Here is a 16,800-nt window from a genome sequence, read left to right on the forward strand (position 1 = left end):
AATTTAGTTGCTAAGTGCAGTGTTTAGCTTGATTCTCCATTCACTCAAGCATAACTTAACTCCCAAGATTATGATTGTTATTGGAAATTGCTGAACAAATTTATGGTCCGTATGATTACTTTTACAAAGGAAAATGTTAGAAAGCAAATACAAAGTCATCTGATGTTAAATTTCCAGAAGGATACACTATTCAGATATATTTAATTAACGGTAAGTGACACTAAGAATACCTAGACATCTTCAAGACAGAATTGCGTAAATCTAAAAAGTTAATGATCACTTCCAAAGACTGTCTTAATTATTGTGTGGGTCTTCTAAAGCTAAATTTACTGCACTCTTCTGCATAGTCCCCTGCTTATTGCTTAGAATATCAGCAAAACTTGTGAAAGTGCAAATATCCAAGGTGCTTTATGAATTTGACATGGAAACATTTCAATACAGTGTGAGTAATTCAGAATACCACTACAAAAGGTTACACACAAAAACAATAATGAACACACACAATGAATGTTTAAAATTAAAATAACAATGTTTCTGCACACACAGGTTGTACATCAAAAGTGTAAAAAATGAAAAAAAAAAAAAAAATGTTGATCCACAGGAAGGCAAAAAAAAACCCATAAGGCTTATGCCATTTGCCCCATTTCAGGGGAAAAAAATTCCTTCCCAGGCAGTCAGTATAAAAACCCTGGATCAACGTGTCCTTATAGAGGGCAGCATAACAGAGGCACTGTCTCCCTATTTACATTTTGGGAGACAGATTTGCATATTCCTCCCATTTTTCAAAGAGAACACTATTACAGGTTATGGATTCTAGATGATTTCCCCTCTCAGCTACAGACAACCGTTTCAGTCTGGTTGGACCTCGTCAGCACAGCGTAGAGAGAACTGACTTGGTAGAAGTGAGAAGCTGAGAGACCATATTATGGGGATAATGTCACTCCTTAAGGAGAGACCACCTATTACGTGTGTGGAGATTTATACAGCCATAGTCACTCCACTGCAAGGGATCATGGTAGGGATATGAAAATCTGTCTCCCAAGATGTAAATAGGGAGACAGTGCCTCTGTTATGCTGCCCTCTATAGGAAGCACCCTGAACATCATGCCTGACTTTCCCAGAAGCCTTTACTGTATAATGTGGGATTTTTACCAAGTCAGTTTCTCAGCTACGGATGGCCGTTTCGGTCTGGTTGGACCTCGTCAGCGCAGCGTAGAGAGACTTGGTAGAAGTGAGAGGCTGAGAGACCAGATTATGGGGATAATGTCACTCCTTAAACTGCCATCCATAGCTGAGAAACTGACTTGGTAAAAATACCACATTATGCAGTAAAGGCTTCTGGGAATGCCGGGCATGATGTTCAGGGTGCTTCCTATAGAGGGCAGCATAACAAAGGCACTATCTCCCTATTTACATCTTGGGATACAGATTTGCATATTCCTCTCATGATCCCTTACAGTGGAGCGACTATGGCTGTATAAGTCTCCACACACGTAATAGGTGGTCTCTCCTTAAGGTTTAACATTATCCCCATACTCTTTGAGAACTTGTTCAATGAATCCACCATCGCCACTTCCTGTGGCAGAGTTTCTTGGCTTTCAAATGCCTATGTTTTATTTTTCCGTTCACAGAGCATTGTGAGGGCTTAACTTTTGTGAGACAAATTGTACTTTGTAATGGTTCCATGTGATATACTGGGAAGATGGAAAAAAAAAATCAGAGTGCGTTGGAATAGGAGAAAAACTGCATTTATATGAATTTGTTACAGGCTTTGTATTTGGCATATGTACAGTTGAAGGTCTGCAATATAATCATGAAAGGGAAAGGGATTAAAACAACAAAAGAAACCATACTCAACTAGGTCTCTCTGTATCAGTCATAGCTCCTTAGTTCCCCGTGCCAGTCTTCTGATTGGGCATTCCACCAATAATATGTTTTGCCCTGCCACATGGCTGCTTAGGCTATCACTGGCTTCAGTGGCCAAGTGCAGTTAGTTGTATGTCATTGTCTACTAGAACAGGGATGATGCACCTGAATGCCTACATGTGAGGCTAATGATTGGCCACAGTGGCCATGTTGGGGGGGGGGTGAAATATATCATCAATGGAGTGCTAAAACAGAAGACCACTGCCGGAGACTGTAGAGCTGCAATAGTGAGGCCAAGTGAGGCTTTGTTTGTAATTTTAACGCCTTCCCCCTGTGAATTTCCACTTCTGGGCCCTAAAGTCTGGGTCCTAAAATGCCTTTAGTCTGCCAAAATAAACTTATTATATTTAACTGTATGTTCATAAAGACTTTTTTTTTTCAAAAAGTTACAGAAGTTTCATACTGCATTTCATATATATGTGTATTACAAATATAAAAATGCCTTTCTATTCAGCATGATTTGGTAGTAAGGTGTACAGTAGAATATACATTGCGTAAACAGGGATATTACAGGCCTCATTTAGCTAAATAAGATGGTGCCATCCCACAGTGATACGTTTTTGTGTAGTTACCTTTTCCCTACATGGTTAGTTGCGACAGGTTGTTTATACTCTATCTTTCAGCTATACTTACACTACAGTATATACATTACTATTAACCTTGTAATCCCTTCTTGGCCCCTACACGACTCACATCAAATACATACACTGAACAGTGAGTATATTGGAGAAAGGGGCTTGTATGTAGGCAGAAGAATTACTTAGTTGTTGGTGCTGAATGCTCCTTAAGCCTTTGGCTAGCTTGCACTGCATAAGGCTGACAGTTGACTACTCAGGCATAAAAACTCGAGAATTGGAAGCCTCAGTCTGTCAGGCAATAGAGTATCCCCAGAGAGAGCTAGAAATGTGTGTTTGCAGAAGCAGTCAGTGAGGGGAAATTTGGTACAGAAGTAAAAAGGAGATCGAACAGTGAAACACAAGCCTGTCTGGAGTGATGTTCATGTGGAAGTGTTTAGAGTTGAAAAGGATAATTCCTTTACTCTGCTTTGTACTGAGATGAATCCTCTTATAAAAAAATGCAATCTTGTCATGTAGAGGTTCACATGTATATAGCCATGCACTCGTACTGGAAGTGTATTTACAAATTATTGGAAATAGCAATTTTATCAAATTTTAATTTCTTCGACACTCCAAAGCGCTAGTGGAGACAGAGAGTAATAAAATCTCTAAAGCAACAATTCATACTACAAAAGATGGGTGCTCTAATAGTCTGCGCTGACTAGTCTAGCAAAAAGGACTACGATAATGTAAGAGCCTCAGGGATCTAGAAATATTATACTGTATGACCCTATGTACACTAGGTGGATACTCCTTGAAATTTCCATTTCTCTATGGAAAAAAAGACTACATAAAAATGTATGTATTTTTACTGAACCGTAAGTCAAAGGATGGAGGTTATGTAAAACTATTCCCCGTCACTGCACTGACAGCTGCCTTGTGTCATCATGTATATGGAGAGGGAGTCTCAGTTTCTGTGTCCATCATATGTATTCTCTGATCAAGTATCAGAATGGTGGAAGCCTGAATGTGCATAACCTAACAAGGCCAATCCATTTTATTTATTTCTCATTTTATTCTTGAGTAGCTTATGGTTGTTCATCTAAGCATTGGAGGATCTGTTCTATCTAACAACCTTCTCCTCTTTTTATATTTTGTTTAGTATGTGTTTGTCACTAACCATGGTTCATTTATCTCCAGCTTTGTGACTGCTTAATATACAATTATTTTCAGGTAGCATTTGGGAATTAAAGCATGCAATCCAACATTATACTCTATGCTTATGTTATCTGCATGTAATGGTACTGTTTGTAAGTTTTATGCATCTCAGTAATCTTGTTTATACCCACTTTCTTTGTGTTCACATTGTAGGGAGTGATTTCTCTGGGAGTCCATACAGCCACCCACAATATTCTTCATATAATGATTCATGGAGATTTCCTAATCCTGGCTTATTAGGTGTGTATTATACAATTATACACATTCACAGTCTGCTTTACTTTTCATTGCTCTGTACAATAACCATTACTGGACAGTCCGGCATGAGTTAGACATGAAATATGCAACAGTCCCTATCTCTTGTGAATTTCACTTCAAAATTTTCAGTAAATTGGCACCTCTAAGGCTGAGGCCCCACATTGAGGAAACAGCTTTTTTTGTTGCAGATTTTGTTGCGTTTTTTTGAGCCAAAGCCAAGAATGGCTGCAAAGGGAATGGGAAGTATATGGGAAGCTCTAAGGTTAAGTTCAGATGTTTTTTTGTTTGTTTTTTTTTAATGTATATTGTGAGCCCATGTAGAGCCCACAATGTACATTTTTTTCCCTATCTGTATGTCTTTTTGGAATATAGGATGGAAATCCATGCAAACATTGGGAGAACATACAAATTCCTTGCAGATGTTTTTTTTTTTTGCCCTTGGCGGTTTTTGAACACCAGGACTCCAGCGCTGCAAGGCTGCAGTGCTAACCACTGAGCCACCATGTGGCCCCAAATGTTTTTTGTTTTTTTTACCGCAACCTGAGGTGGAGACCACCTCAGGTTCTGCTCCAAAAGCCAGGTAGCCGTGACTGAAAGCTGATGCACTGCACTGGCATCCAGCCACACACTCCTCTCCAGATTAGACCCAATGAATGGGCCTAGTCCGGAGGAGGGTGTGTCTTCAGGCCGAATCATGAGGCAAAACCGCCTGAAGAAGAGCATCTCGCTTCTTTTTTCGGGACCCGGAACAAGCTGACTCCCTTAAAAAACTCCTGAGCAGCTCCCATTGTGAACTTACCTTTATACTTTTACTTTCTGCTCAATCCACTCCTGGTTTTGGCTCAAAAAAAAAAAAACGCTACAAAATCTGCAACAAAAAATGCTGTGTTTCCGCAATGTGGCGCCTTAGCCTAAATCACACCATTTTTTGGTCTAAACCTTGGTATGGTCAAAATTTCCCAAATTTTTGATTGCAACTACAATAGTAATTTTGCACCCCTGTGAACTGCACTTAATTGTTTTTCAACAATCTAAAAACACTTATAAAAATAATAATAATAATTTTATATATAATAAATTATATAAATTATATAAATTATTATAAATATAATAATTATTATATAATAGTATTTTTTTTACGCCATCTTTGTAGAGTTTTTAATCATATCACTGATTTATAAGACGCATAATTCTAGGTGTAATTATTCCTTGGTAGTTATGTTACAGCTGAGATGTCCAATAAGAACAAGACTGGTTCTCATAAGCAGTACGATATTACCCATGCATCCTATACAGAGCAGATGGCAAATGTACCATCTTAAATGCCACCTGGAATCTTGGTTGATTAATAAATACCCCCTGAGTTTAATTTCCTCATTAAGTAAATGTAAATATATCTCAATGTATTTGAATTGCTTTTGAGATTGAAAAATTGAACAGCATATTATTCTCCTTTAAATAATAGTATATCGTTGCTGCACCATCTTGCAAATTCTATTAAGTCTTACAATTCATCTTCACTATACATATATGTGTAAAAGCTTCCCAAATTTACTGTAATGAAATGCCTTCCTGTATATGTTCAGACAGACTCTTTGTTCAAGGTAAATGCATATGTTATTAATGAATGCCTGAATTTAGAGACTGAACCTTAACCTCTTCTCATAGTTATTGCCACACAAGCGTTTATTGTTGAGACATCTTCAACACTTATCAAAGGAAAATACGCTTAACACCTTTAACACGCTGTCAAAAATTAGTCCACTTTGACTTTGCATAAAATAATTAGGATTTTTTCTGCATAATTTGCACAAATGAGATAAGTAAAATTTCCAATTAATTGTCATCACTCTGCTACATTATTATTATTGCCTAAGAGGTTTCAAGATTTATTGGAAGACAAAAACTATGTGACCTAATTTGGATAAATCAAGTTTATTTTATTATTATCATTATTATTATTAATATATTTTTTTCTACAATATTACCAGGTATAGCTTAACACAATAAATAGTATCGATAATACTTATATATATAAGTATATAATATATTCATCCTATATTTTATACTTATAAACTACCTTAGTATTATGTTTCATTTAATAACATATTAATATTGTAATACAAATTACTATGGCTTGGAAAATCAGAGACATATAAAATAAGACAGGAGACGAACATGTACTATCTATAAAATCTAATTGGTTGTTAAGAAAATCAAAAACTTGCTTGTTTTAATAGACTTTTATTTAATTCACCCCTCACATGAGGGTTAAATTATTACTTAAATTGAGTAAATGGACGAAGTTTTCCTTTAACCACATAAGAGATCATTGAGGTTGAAAATAGAATACATAGAGGTAAGCAATGAATGTAATAATTACTAAGAGCTATGTCTTTTATTATGTTGCCTTTATGTAGAACTGCAGATAGGAGCTCCTTCATCTGTAAAATATCCCTATATTGAATGCTTCGAAAACCTTCAAATGCTACTGATATAACTAAGCTTTAAGTTGCTGAAGTGTGGAAAAGCTTTGATTTAAGGTGATGTTCTTGCAGGAAGGCTGTAGCCTCCATGTAAATTGGTAGTGGTCTGGGAGGAAGCACAGTCATGTACTGTGGGCTATTTTTAAGGCTGGTTAACACACACATGCTGAACCTAGATAATGGCAAGTGTTGGCTAATGAAGAAAAATGATTCAATTTCATGCTGGTTTGTTCTAAGAACCTCTTTACTATTCCCCTCATTACTTTCCAACTTGATGTTCAACATAGAAGATTTCATTTGATAAAATGTTGCTGTCCTTTGCAGTGAATGTAACTTGTGCATGATGTGCAAATGAAATGTCACACATCGGCCCCTATAGAAGTTCAGGGTGGGCCATTTCATATGCAGCATTTTCTTTCATCTGAATTTGTGCCCTGGGTATGGGATATCTTGGCTATAATACTTATAGAATCCATATGTTCAGCATGATACCTTAAAACATAAAAATGAATCTGTTCCTAGACGACTCTACTGTATAGGTCAGTTACAGACATATGCTTCAACTAAACTACCCCTGACCTAGCACCCCTGGGTGCCCCATGCGGACTAAAAGGACTTCCTAAATGTCTTATTTTATGTTATATTTTATTAGCACTTCTTAGTTACTGCAGTTACTTCTTCTGGTTTAGCTTTCTTATTGCATTACAGAATATGGATGCCTCAATTTAAAGGGAATTTGAGAGATCACCTTTAACTAGATTATCTGGGATTATAAAAATCTCCCTCTTTTCTAGATACAGCCTCACTCCTGTACATATGCTGGTATTCAAGTGAACTGAGTTTCTGTATCAGTCTGTGCACAAAAGTGGTGCAAATTCTGGAACACGGGATGTTCCTTTTCTAATCTGAAACATCACATTTAAGAACAGCATTGTCTTAGCTGTCATGATAACAGCAAAAATTGCAATATAATATACTGTATATACACAAAACAAATACATATAAAGCACATGATATTCTGATTCTCTTGTGTATTGTGTTGAGTGACTTGTTAGCGTTCCTATTGTCTATTCCGACCCTGATTAGAACCATTACATTTTCTGACAACCCATTATATAGTATCCTTTCTATGTGGCTGTAGCCTATTTTCATGTTAGTCTTTTGGCTATGAAGATGATTTGCAGCGGAGAGTCAATAAAGTTAATAGCTGAATGTTTAACCTTTTATTCTATTGGACTTTTTAAATAGAATTTTGAGAAAAGAATATAGCTTTGACCTCAACATCTCTTTGCCCTGAATAATTATATCCCAAATCAAACATACTTCAGTAGGTGCGATGCCCTAATATACTATGCCAGGGCACGTATCGATTAGTAATAGTGCTATAAATTATGGAAGAATGCAATGTATCAATCATGGTCCTAAGATTAAATAACAAACTATGTAACTATTTACTGGAAACTGACCATCTAGTACTGTCAGTCATGTTAAGTAGGGCATATTAATTCAAAGGATTTCTTTCCTTGCACTTAGATAATTCAAAGGTTACTATGTAAGAAAATTAGGAACTTGAACACATCAGATTCAGATCTGAGAGATTACTTGCGAATTTTACAATAGTCATATTGAACCAAAATTAAAATGTCCTTTGTGAATGTTATGTTGTTTGCTGCCATCTAAATATCTACCTGTCTATCTATCTAGCTACATACATAGCTATCTATCTATCTATCTATCTATCTATCTATCTATCTATCTATCTATCTATAATATTTATTTAGCTATCATCTATCTTTGTAGGGATCAGATCTAATACAGCACTAAAAATCTACGTAAACACATTGTTAAATTATACAATTCTAGCTGCCTGCAAGAAACACTAGATGGGGTTTATAAACCTGTTGCATATGTAATTGTATTAAATGCAATTGCAAACCATTATGTAGTAAGTTTGTTCTCCTGCTGATAGCTACAGGTATCCAGAATTTCATCAAATAAGGAATAATCTTCTAGTAACAAGTGAAGAAGAGATAACTGTTAGACTGATAGGGGACTGACCACTGGGACCCCAAACAATCATAAAACTGGAGTTTCTGAGTTTCTTGTATTAAATGGAGAGATGGTTGCACATATGCACTGCTGTTCCATTCAGTGCCCCATAGATGAACAAAGTAACATCTTGCATGTGCTTCGGAAACTCCATTCAAATGGAGGGACTTGGGACCTCTGTTCACTGGAATAATCGGTATCCAGGGGTTGGACCCCCACTAATCTAGCAGCCATCCCCCTTGGTCTGTTTCTTTACCAGAGATTTGGAGCTATGCATATGAAAAATGGAGCTCCGGCTGCTCTAAATATATATATTAAAAAATTAAGAAGTACAGAATTTAAAGGTGTTAAAGGTCGAGATGAACCTAAATATATTTAGTTCAAATAAGTCATACACTTAAAATGTGCATTAAATATGTATTCATACTATTATGACAGTGCCATATGATGTCGGCTGGATGTTTGTTGCTAAATATTTTTTTATGATCCATTATCAGGCAGTGTTTAAAGTCAAAGGTGGATTTACCAAATAATAAAAATTAAAACAGTGACAATGCGGTTACATGGCAATAATCTGCATAACTAACCATATGCTAAATAGGTGGAAGTCAAATTTATGTATGAGATGAAATTGAATGAAATTTAAGTATATGATGAAATTTATGTATAAAATGATGGTAGTCTCATATTGGAAGCTGTAGTGGATGGTGAGATATGGAGCCTGAAAGTCACAAGTGTAAATATTTTGAAGGTATAGATAAGGTTCAGGAGGGACGTGTATTCAGTAAAACTAAACACAAGAACAAGGTGTGTGGATCAGAAGCTATGTCAAGAAATATTATTTCAGTGAAAACTTCCATCAGATAAGATGATAAGATAACCCTTTAATAGTCCCACCATGGGGAAATTCAGATGTAGTTTAGAAGTCTATAGTAAGTGAATTTAAGCACGTCTGGGATATATACATGTCTAACCTAAGGTAAAAAGGAAATAATGTCAGGGTAGACAGATGGACCATCTTCTATGTTCCTATTTAATACCACTTGATAAAAGTGGAAAGCTCTTCTAGGTTGCCAATGCACTCACCCGAGTTTGATGTTCAGGAAGGCACAACACTTTCCAGTTTTTATCAAGAATTACAGGTGGACTGTGACTGCAGATGTTCCCTGGTGGGCAAGTGCTGAGACTGGTGTATATGGATCAATAATGAAACAGAACAGAATGGATCTGTTGTCAAAGATTCAGTCAAAGATGCTTGACCGCCTTGAGCTGAGATCTCCTTGAGTTTAAAAATAAAATTAGATCTTAGAAATGTGTGTTATTTCAATGGATGAAGAAATGAAACATGTATTTAAATGAACACTAATAAAAAAGTGAGCTTTTATTTATCCAATCAGATGTGTACGATTGTTACCGTGTCCTGGAGCCCAAAGTGGCCAAAAGTCTCTCTACAATGTATTATAGATAACACATAGCGGGGACCCCATTACAGATTTCGCATTGGGGCGCAGCAGTTTCAAGTTACTCCTCTAATAACAATACCCCTATGATCCATTATGTTTGTCTTCTTGATTGATTTATTCATAGATGAAAGAGAGGAATAACTAGTTCTCCATGGGGTTGTGTGGTCAAAAGATGAAAGAGATGGAGACTTTTATAGCTAGTTGTACGTGGAGCTCTCCAGCAAAATGATGGACTTCACCTTATTATGGGAAATAATAATTAAAATGAGTTACTAGATGTAGATTGGATCTAAACATGGTAACATCAGGCCGTTGTTTATGTCTTTAGCATCAAAGTGTTACCCTATCTTTACTAACCCATTCTTTATTTTTGGCTTCAGGTTCTCCATACTATTACAGCGCTGCAAGAGGAGCAGCGCCCCCTGCTGCCGCCACCGCCTATGATCGTCACTGACAGGATGAAATAGGAACCTAAGCACTTATAACACCATTTGTAGGAATTGTACCATATTAATTAAATTACTATAATATCTCACAATGAAAAGAAGGAGTAAACCAGGAGAGACACACCAGACAACCCAATAATTTATTTTCCATCCTTGTTTCTTTCATAGGAATTGATTTGAAATTGTTTATATTGTTCTGTACTTTACTGAGCTTGCTCCAATGTGTAACCGAATGAATATTGGAATGACACGCTGATTTGGCTACACTGGGACAGATGAAAACAATTAACAAATTAACTTGCTGGTATTGTTCATTTCACCATGAGACTACATGTTGTTAGCCTAGAGAGGCATAGTGACATATACACTTTCATTGTACATAACATGCTCTTTGTGTAATTTATGAGAGTGGCTTAGCATATACTGCGACATGAAGATACACATTTGTAACTTAAAAAGTGCTTGTTTTATAAAAATGCTGCACTGATTCCCCGAATTCAGTAAGCTTTAATCCAACATTAAACCAGGTTACCATCCATTATGGCTACATATGAGGCTGATGTCTAAGTAAACTGTTTGTGTGAAGTACATCACATGTTCAAGAATTGGAAGCAGGTACTCTGCACTACTCAATGGATCACCATATTGAAAGATTTATGTCATGGAAGAACTGTTCATCTCTTATCATTTGCTTTCCTACTAGTAATAGTGTAGTCAGGAAATCCATTTATTATATCGAATTCATATTTTGATATATATATTTTATTTCTTTAGAGAGATTGGGGATTTTATCAAATTTTCCTTTACATTTATGGGGCTTAACCATAGAACTAAAAGAATATTTTAACCGGTGAGGCTGTACAGATCATGGATAGTCCCCTACCACTGGCTCTGAAGTATAACCACTGGGGTTTCATGGGTTCCTGCTAATATGAATAAAATATCTCTCTTTTACGATAACACTTAATGGTAGGGTATGACTGTAGGCAGTACATTTGCACCTCAGCCCTGGATCCTCAACGGGGACAACATTTCTTTCTTATCCATATGAGACCAGTTATGGGTATAACCTGAAGTGGTAACAGTATTGGTTGCAGCTCCCCATAAGCCAGAGGGCCCCCCAAGTCACCCTCATGACACTAAGATTGTTTTTTTTCCTCCTTAGGGGGCGTTCACACTTGTGCCTCTGTGCACTTTGTCATTCTGCCAGGTTTCTGTCCTATGCCCTGGAGAAACTAGACAGGGGACGGCTTCCTGGTGGTCAGTTTTAAAACCTATTTATTTGAATGGATTTTAAAATCAAACTGCCAGTGCCCATATGCAACTCCTCACAGGAACCCGTTTTTCTGGCCGGACATGCAGGACTTTGTGTCCATCCAAAAAACAGTTTCCCTGTGGAGAGGCTACATACGGACACCGGTGGTTAGCTTTTAAAACCCATTTATGATGCACAGCCTTCCACTATCTGGAAGGAGAGATTAACCTTTTAATACCAAAATTATCAGTTGGTCAGCATATAGTCAAAGAGGGATTCTGTTTAGGGAGGGTGTGAAACAAAATGGGACATGCTTGCTGTGTGGGGCACGGTCGGGGAATGGGAATGATTGGAATCTAGTAAACACAGACATGTTGTGAACAAGTTTCCATGGCAGTCTGGGCCCAAATAGAGAAGGAAAGTGATATGTAAATACTGCTAATATGTACAGATGGGAGCAGCTGACAATCGTAAGGAGAAGATATGCAGGGGGGCCCAAACCGAGCTTTGCACCAGGCCCCTTGATCATTTAGTTACATCACTTAGCCCATTACTATAAAAGATATGTAAAAAGTAATTCCCTGTTGCATACTTTGCTTAGGAGTCCCATATCTAGGTTACCCCTCTGCTGCTTGGTAGTCAGGAGCAAGGACCTAAATGAAGACAAAATATGAACTTTCAGTTTTATTGACCATGTCACTTAAGATAGCTTGTACACTTGTCATATTGTCAGTGAACAGAATAAGATTCTATTTTAAGAATTCCCAATATTAATCCATAATACTTACATTTTATTTTCTAAACTTTAGGAAATGAATCATCAGTTTTCAATTCAATTTTATATCTATGATCTTATTTGTATCACTACAGGAACTAGTGAAAAAGGCAAGACTCATTCATTGCCAAAAAATGTACCTACATCATATTAAGACCCAAGTGTTAAATGTCAATTGTTCTTGGTGAAATGATAAAAGGCCCAGATCAACCCACACCTGAATATATACAGATGTACAGTATATACACAACATATCCTGAGCTATGCTGCACTAAATGGCCAATTATGAAACAAAGGGTGGACGCATATATATGTGTGACATATATATATATATATATATATATATATATATATCTCAAGGCATCTCACTGTGAAAGCTCTGTAGTATGACATTTTCTTCTACTTTAACTATGTTGTAAAATCCCCGCTTGCTCTTCCATTGTGAAGGTGCCTAGTTTTATAATGAATTTGCAAATAGAGACAAAACACCAAACAATACATCCAGTTAGCTAAGGTATGAGGTTAAATCCCACAGCTCCTATCTATTTATATGTAGATAAAAAGCAGCGTGGACTGGATTTAAATGGATTAGTTATTTTTATGGAGCTGCTTCCCATAAAGAGTGTGGGTGAAGACCCCAGAGATATTTGATGCTCGAACAGGAGAAAGCTCTATTACACTGAAACATGCAAACATGGTCTCACTAAAGTGTGTACAGGAACCCCCTGATGTATTTACTTATACTTAGACGTCTTTCTAATAAACTGATATAAAATACAAGAATTACAATATTTTAAGTTTATTCAGATGTCCAAGAAAAAAATATATAAGTCACATGTGAGGGAACATTCCCTTGACCCATTTATTTGCCAGCATCTTTATATCAATCTAGCTTATTAAAGGGGAATTCCTCCCAGAGGTAGGAGCCACATCTTTCAGCCATCTCTTCTTAAAATATGCTATAAGTGTCCAAAATAGAATTACCCCATAAACTTTGTAAAATACATGGATAAACAAAAGCAATTTTTTTATGTTCCAGTATGTCATATTTATATAAAGGATATGGTGGCAAATAAATGTTCCATTGAACCTACTGAGCTATAACTTCCCCACATACAATCCTCCGGAGTATGGTACTGCAGGACAAGGCAGCATATGGAGTCCCTGTGGCAAACCTGCACAAAGTTCTATAATTCTAGGGTCCTTGTGGTTCTCCAGAGTTTTGAGCTGTCTATATTAATTCTTCATGTCCAGGGGGAACCTTGTCGAAAGCAGGTGATCCCCTGTACATTGCCATTGCCTGTAGACTATTCTTTTAAAACAAGACTATGGAAAACTAGACGGTAACAATTATTTTTCTGTTCTAAAATAAAAAGTAATTCATCAGAATAAAGAACTGAAGGTTCCATTAATAAATCTAAATATTAATATTGTATTGCATTGCAATTCTTTATTAATATCTTATAGAAAAGCACAAGCATAAGATTAGCATCAAACAGAAATCTTATAGGCACATGTGCCAAAATGTAAAGGAATTTCTATGGGCAACTTCAGAACCCAACAAGCTCTTGTTATTTCAGATATCTAATAACCTGATTCATGTCATGGCCTATGACAGAGTATAGTATGGCTCATCTGGTTACTCTCAGCACAATCTTTGAACACGTTAGGTAGGACAGATTGGTTGCCAAGTATACACTTCTTACTAAGTACAAGTTCAGCCATCTTTAACTTGAATCTGGTAATTTATCACACTGTGATCACTCACAAGAAAAGTCATGGAAAGCATTGGAAAAACCTGAATTAGGCTAAGGCCACACATTGTAGAAACACAGTGTTTTTTGGCTGCTGCGGAAATGCTGTGTTTATAATACCATCAAAGTGAATGAGATTCTGGCTAGTTCCATCCTCGCATTGCGGAAAAAAACAATATGGAAAACCTGCAGAAATACATGCATTTTCCCTATAGATCTGATAATGGAAGAAAAACCCTTAAGAAAACCGCAACAAAAAAGCAATGAAAAAAATGTGATGCGTGTTCGCTACATTTTTTTTCCGCTATGTTTTTTAGCTGTGGTTTGCTACGTGGGGCCTTAGCCTTAAAGTGATTACTGTGCTTTAAAAGTCAAGTTAAATTTGGCTACATCTGTACAACCATTTTATAAATTTGTGTTGTCAAACCAGACTTAAATCTAGCTATGGTGACCTGATCTCCAAAGTTATCATAATTGGAATCAGCGAGTTTACCTTCAAGTTGCTTTTCTCCCATTGGAAAATCACTTATTCTTACTTTAATGTTCATTAATGTTCTTCTAATAGGGGTTATAAGTGGATTTATTATTTATTATGTAATTTATTGTTAATTTAGTGTTGACAACTTATACAATTAAGAACATGCAGCATATATATGCATAGCCTAACACCCTGAGATAAACTGCAATTTAATATCATCTGAATTTTGTATATTGCTAAATGAGCGTACGTCCAGCTTCCATTTTCTGGAATCTGGAAATATATTTGAATACATAAATACTAGAGCCATTAAATGTTGTATATATAATGTGACATTGGACAGCATGTTACTATATTTCCCCTCTGATTCAATCAAATTCTAGAAAAACTCTTTTCACCAAGAATCATAGCAAGCTAATGAGAAACTATTTATTTACAAGTTAACTATGTAATTTCAATTGCATTGCACTATGCTCCTATTCACACAATTTATTATACATTTTAATCAGAAATGTAACACCTGTAGTGCTAAGTATTATGCTCTGAGCTGGTTGGACAGCTCAATACAACATGCTTCATGTATACACTTGACCAGTGCAGGGTATGTCTAGAAATGGACTCATCAAGCCAATCACATTGTATGTCGTATGAAGGCCTATGGACATCACTGATGTACATGGTCAGCCAGAACTCCACTATTAAACAAAGCAAGGAGCGGTTACAACACTTGATTCACTCTGGTAGATTGGGTCCAAACCATTTGTTTGCATGGCTTTCACTGTGAAGGAAATATGTAACCAGAGAAAGCATAGTATCAGCTGATTTAAGTGGCTTTCCTTCAGGCTTAAAGGGAGTCTATCATTGTTGACTTTTTTAAGTAAACACACATGGGAATAGCCTTTAGACAGCCTATTCTAGTCCTACCACTCTTTCTCTCCAGGGAAATGTGTAAATGAAGCTCAGTGAGCACAGGGGCATTCCCCTTGTGCTCCAAGCACAGTATCATCATACTGTTAATGCCGCCTCCTGGGCTGTTCATTCTCACCCCCTTCATACAGATTAGCTCTTCTCGTCATCCTCTTCACTGAGTACGCAGCTGCTTCTGTTTTCAGCGGGATCCAAATCCTGTGCATGCATTGTTCATTCCTGCAGAGATATAATAAATGCGGAGCATGCACTGTACGCATGGCCTAAACCTGAAGTGGCCACGTGTACTGCGCATGCGCAGGATTTGGATCCCACTGAAGACAGGGGCGGCTGCGTAACAATGAAGAGGATGACGAAAAGAGCTAATCTGCATGAAGGGGGTGTGAATAAGCAGCCCAGGAGGCGGCATTAATGGTATGACATTGCTGTGCTGGGAGCACAGGGGGAACGCCCCCTGTACTCAATGAACTTCATTTACATATTTGCCAAAAACTATATATTTAAAAATGGCTGTGAGCAGGAGAGAAAGAGAGGTAGGACTAGAATAGCCTTTCTATTAGAAAAAAACAAAATCCCCAATCACAAACTTCCTTTAACAATGTCCTTCGGTAATTCTGATATTTTGATTTAACTATTTATTTTATTTCATTTTACTTCTTCAAACATCACCTTTAACATCTTCTAGACATAGAATGGGCCATAGTTCTGTGTACAGGGCAATGGAGCTGAGAGTATCAGATAGTGATGATGTGGTAGAATGATACATTCATAGATCTTAAGACTAAACATAACAAGGCAAAGGTAATATATGTGAGCACATGAAGATCCAAGCATATTTGTAAGAGAAGTTTAATAATATTATACCAAAAATAAGAATATATAAAATGGTAATGTAATATATAAAGTGATTATTGTATAAGACTCACTGCAAAGTAAACAGATATCTCCCAGTATAGTGCACAATTGTCAGACCATTCCTTTATCAAATCTGAAAATCGTAATTGAAAAGCTATGGGAAATGTGTATTATATAAATTGTTCAATGTATATAGAGATATGTGCTTCACTACCACTTCTGAAACACTGATGGGACAAAGTACATCAAGTGATCGCAAAACAAAAAATATTCAGTGCAATAGCCAATTTAGTCAACCATTGAGAGCATTAGGAACATATTCTCTTCAGTTTCTTCTTGTTTATACAATGGCG

The 16,800-nt window shown here is 36.6% G+C and overlaps 1 protein-coding gene across 1 annotated transcript in view; it reads left to right on the forward strand.

The window, feature by feature from the left end:
* The window catches only part of PAX5 (paired box 5), a 158,157-nt gene extending 147,234 nt beyond the window's left edge, over nucleotides 1-10,923 (forward strand). The window contains exons 10-11 of the mRNA XM_075262217.1: nucleotides 3,855-3,941; nucleotides 10,338-10,923. Of these exons, the coding sequence (XP_075118318.1) occupies nucleotides 3,855-3,941; nucleotides 10,338-10,411 (161 nt within the window). The 3' untranslated portion in view covers nucleotides 10,412-10,923. The remainder of the gene's footprint in view (nucleotides 1-3,854; nucleotides 3,942-10,337) is intronic.
* Nucleotides 10,924-16,800: the final 5,877 nt, after the last annotated feature.

This window comes from Leptodactylus fuscus, chromosome 1 (assembly GCF_031893055.1).
Source record: "Leptodactylus fuscus isolate aLepFus1 chromosome 1, aLepFus1.hap2, whole genome shotgun sequence".
NCBI lineage: Eukaryota > Metazoa > Chordata > Amphibia > Anura > Leptodactylidae > Leptodactylus > Leptodactylus fuscus.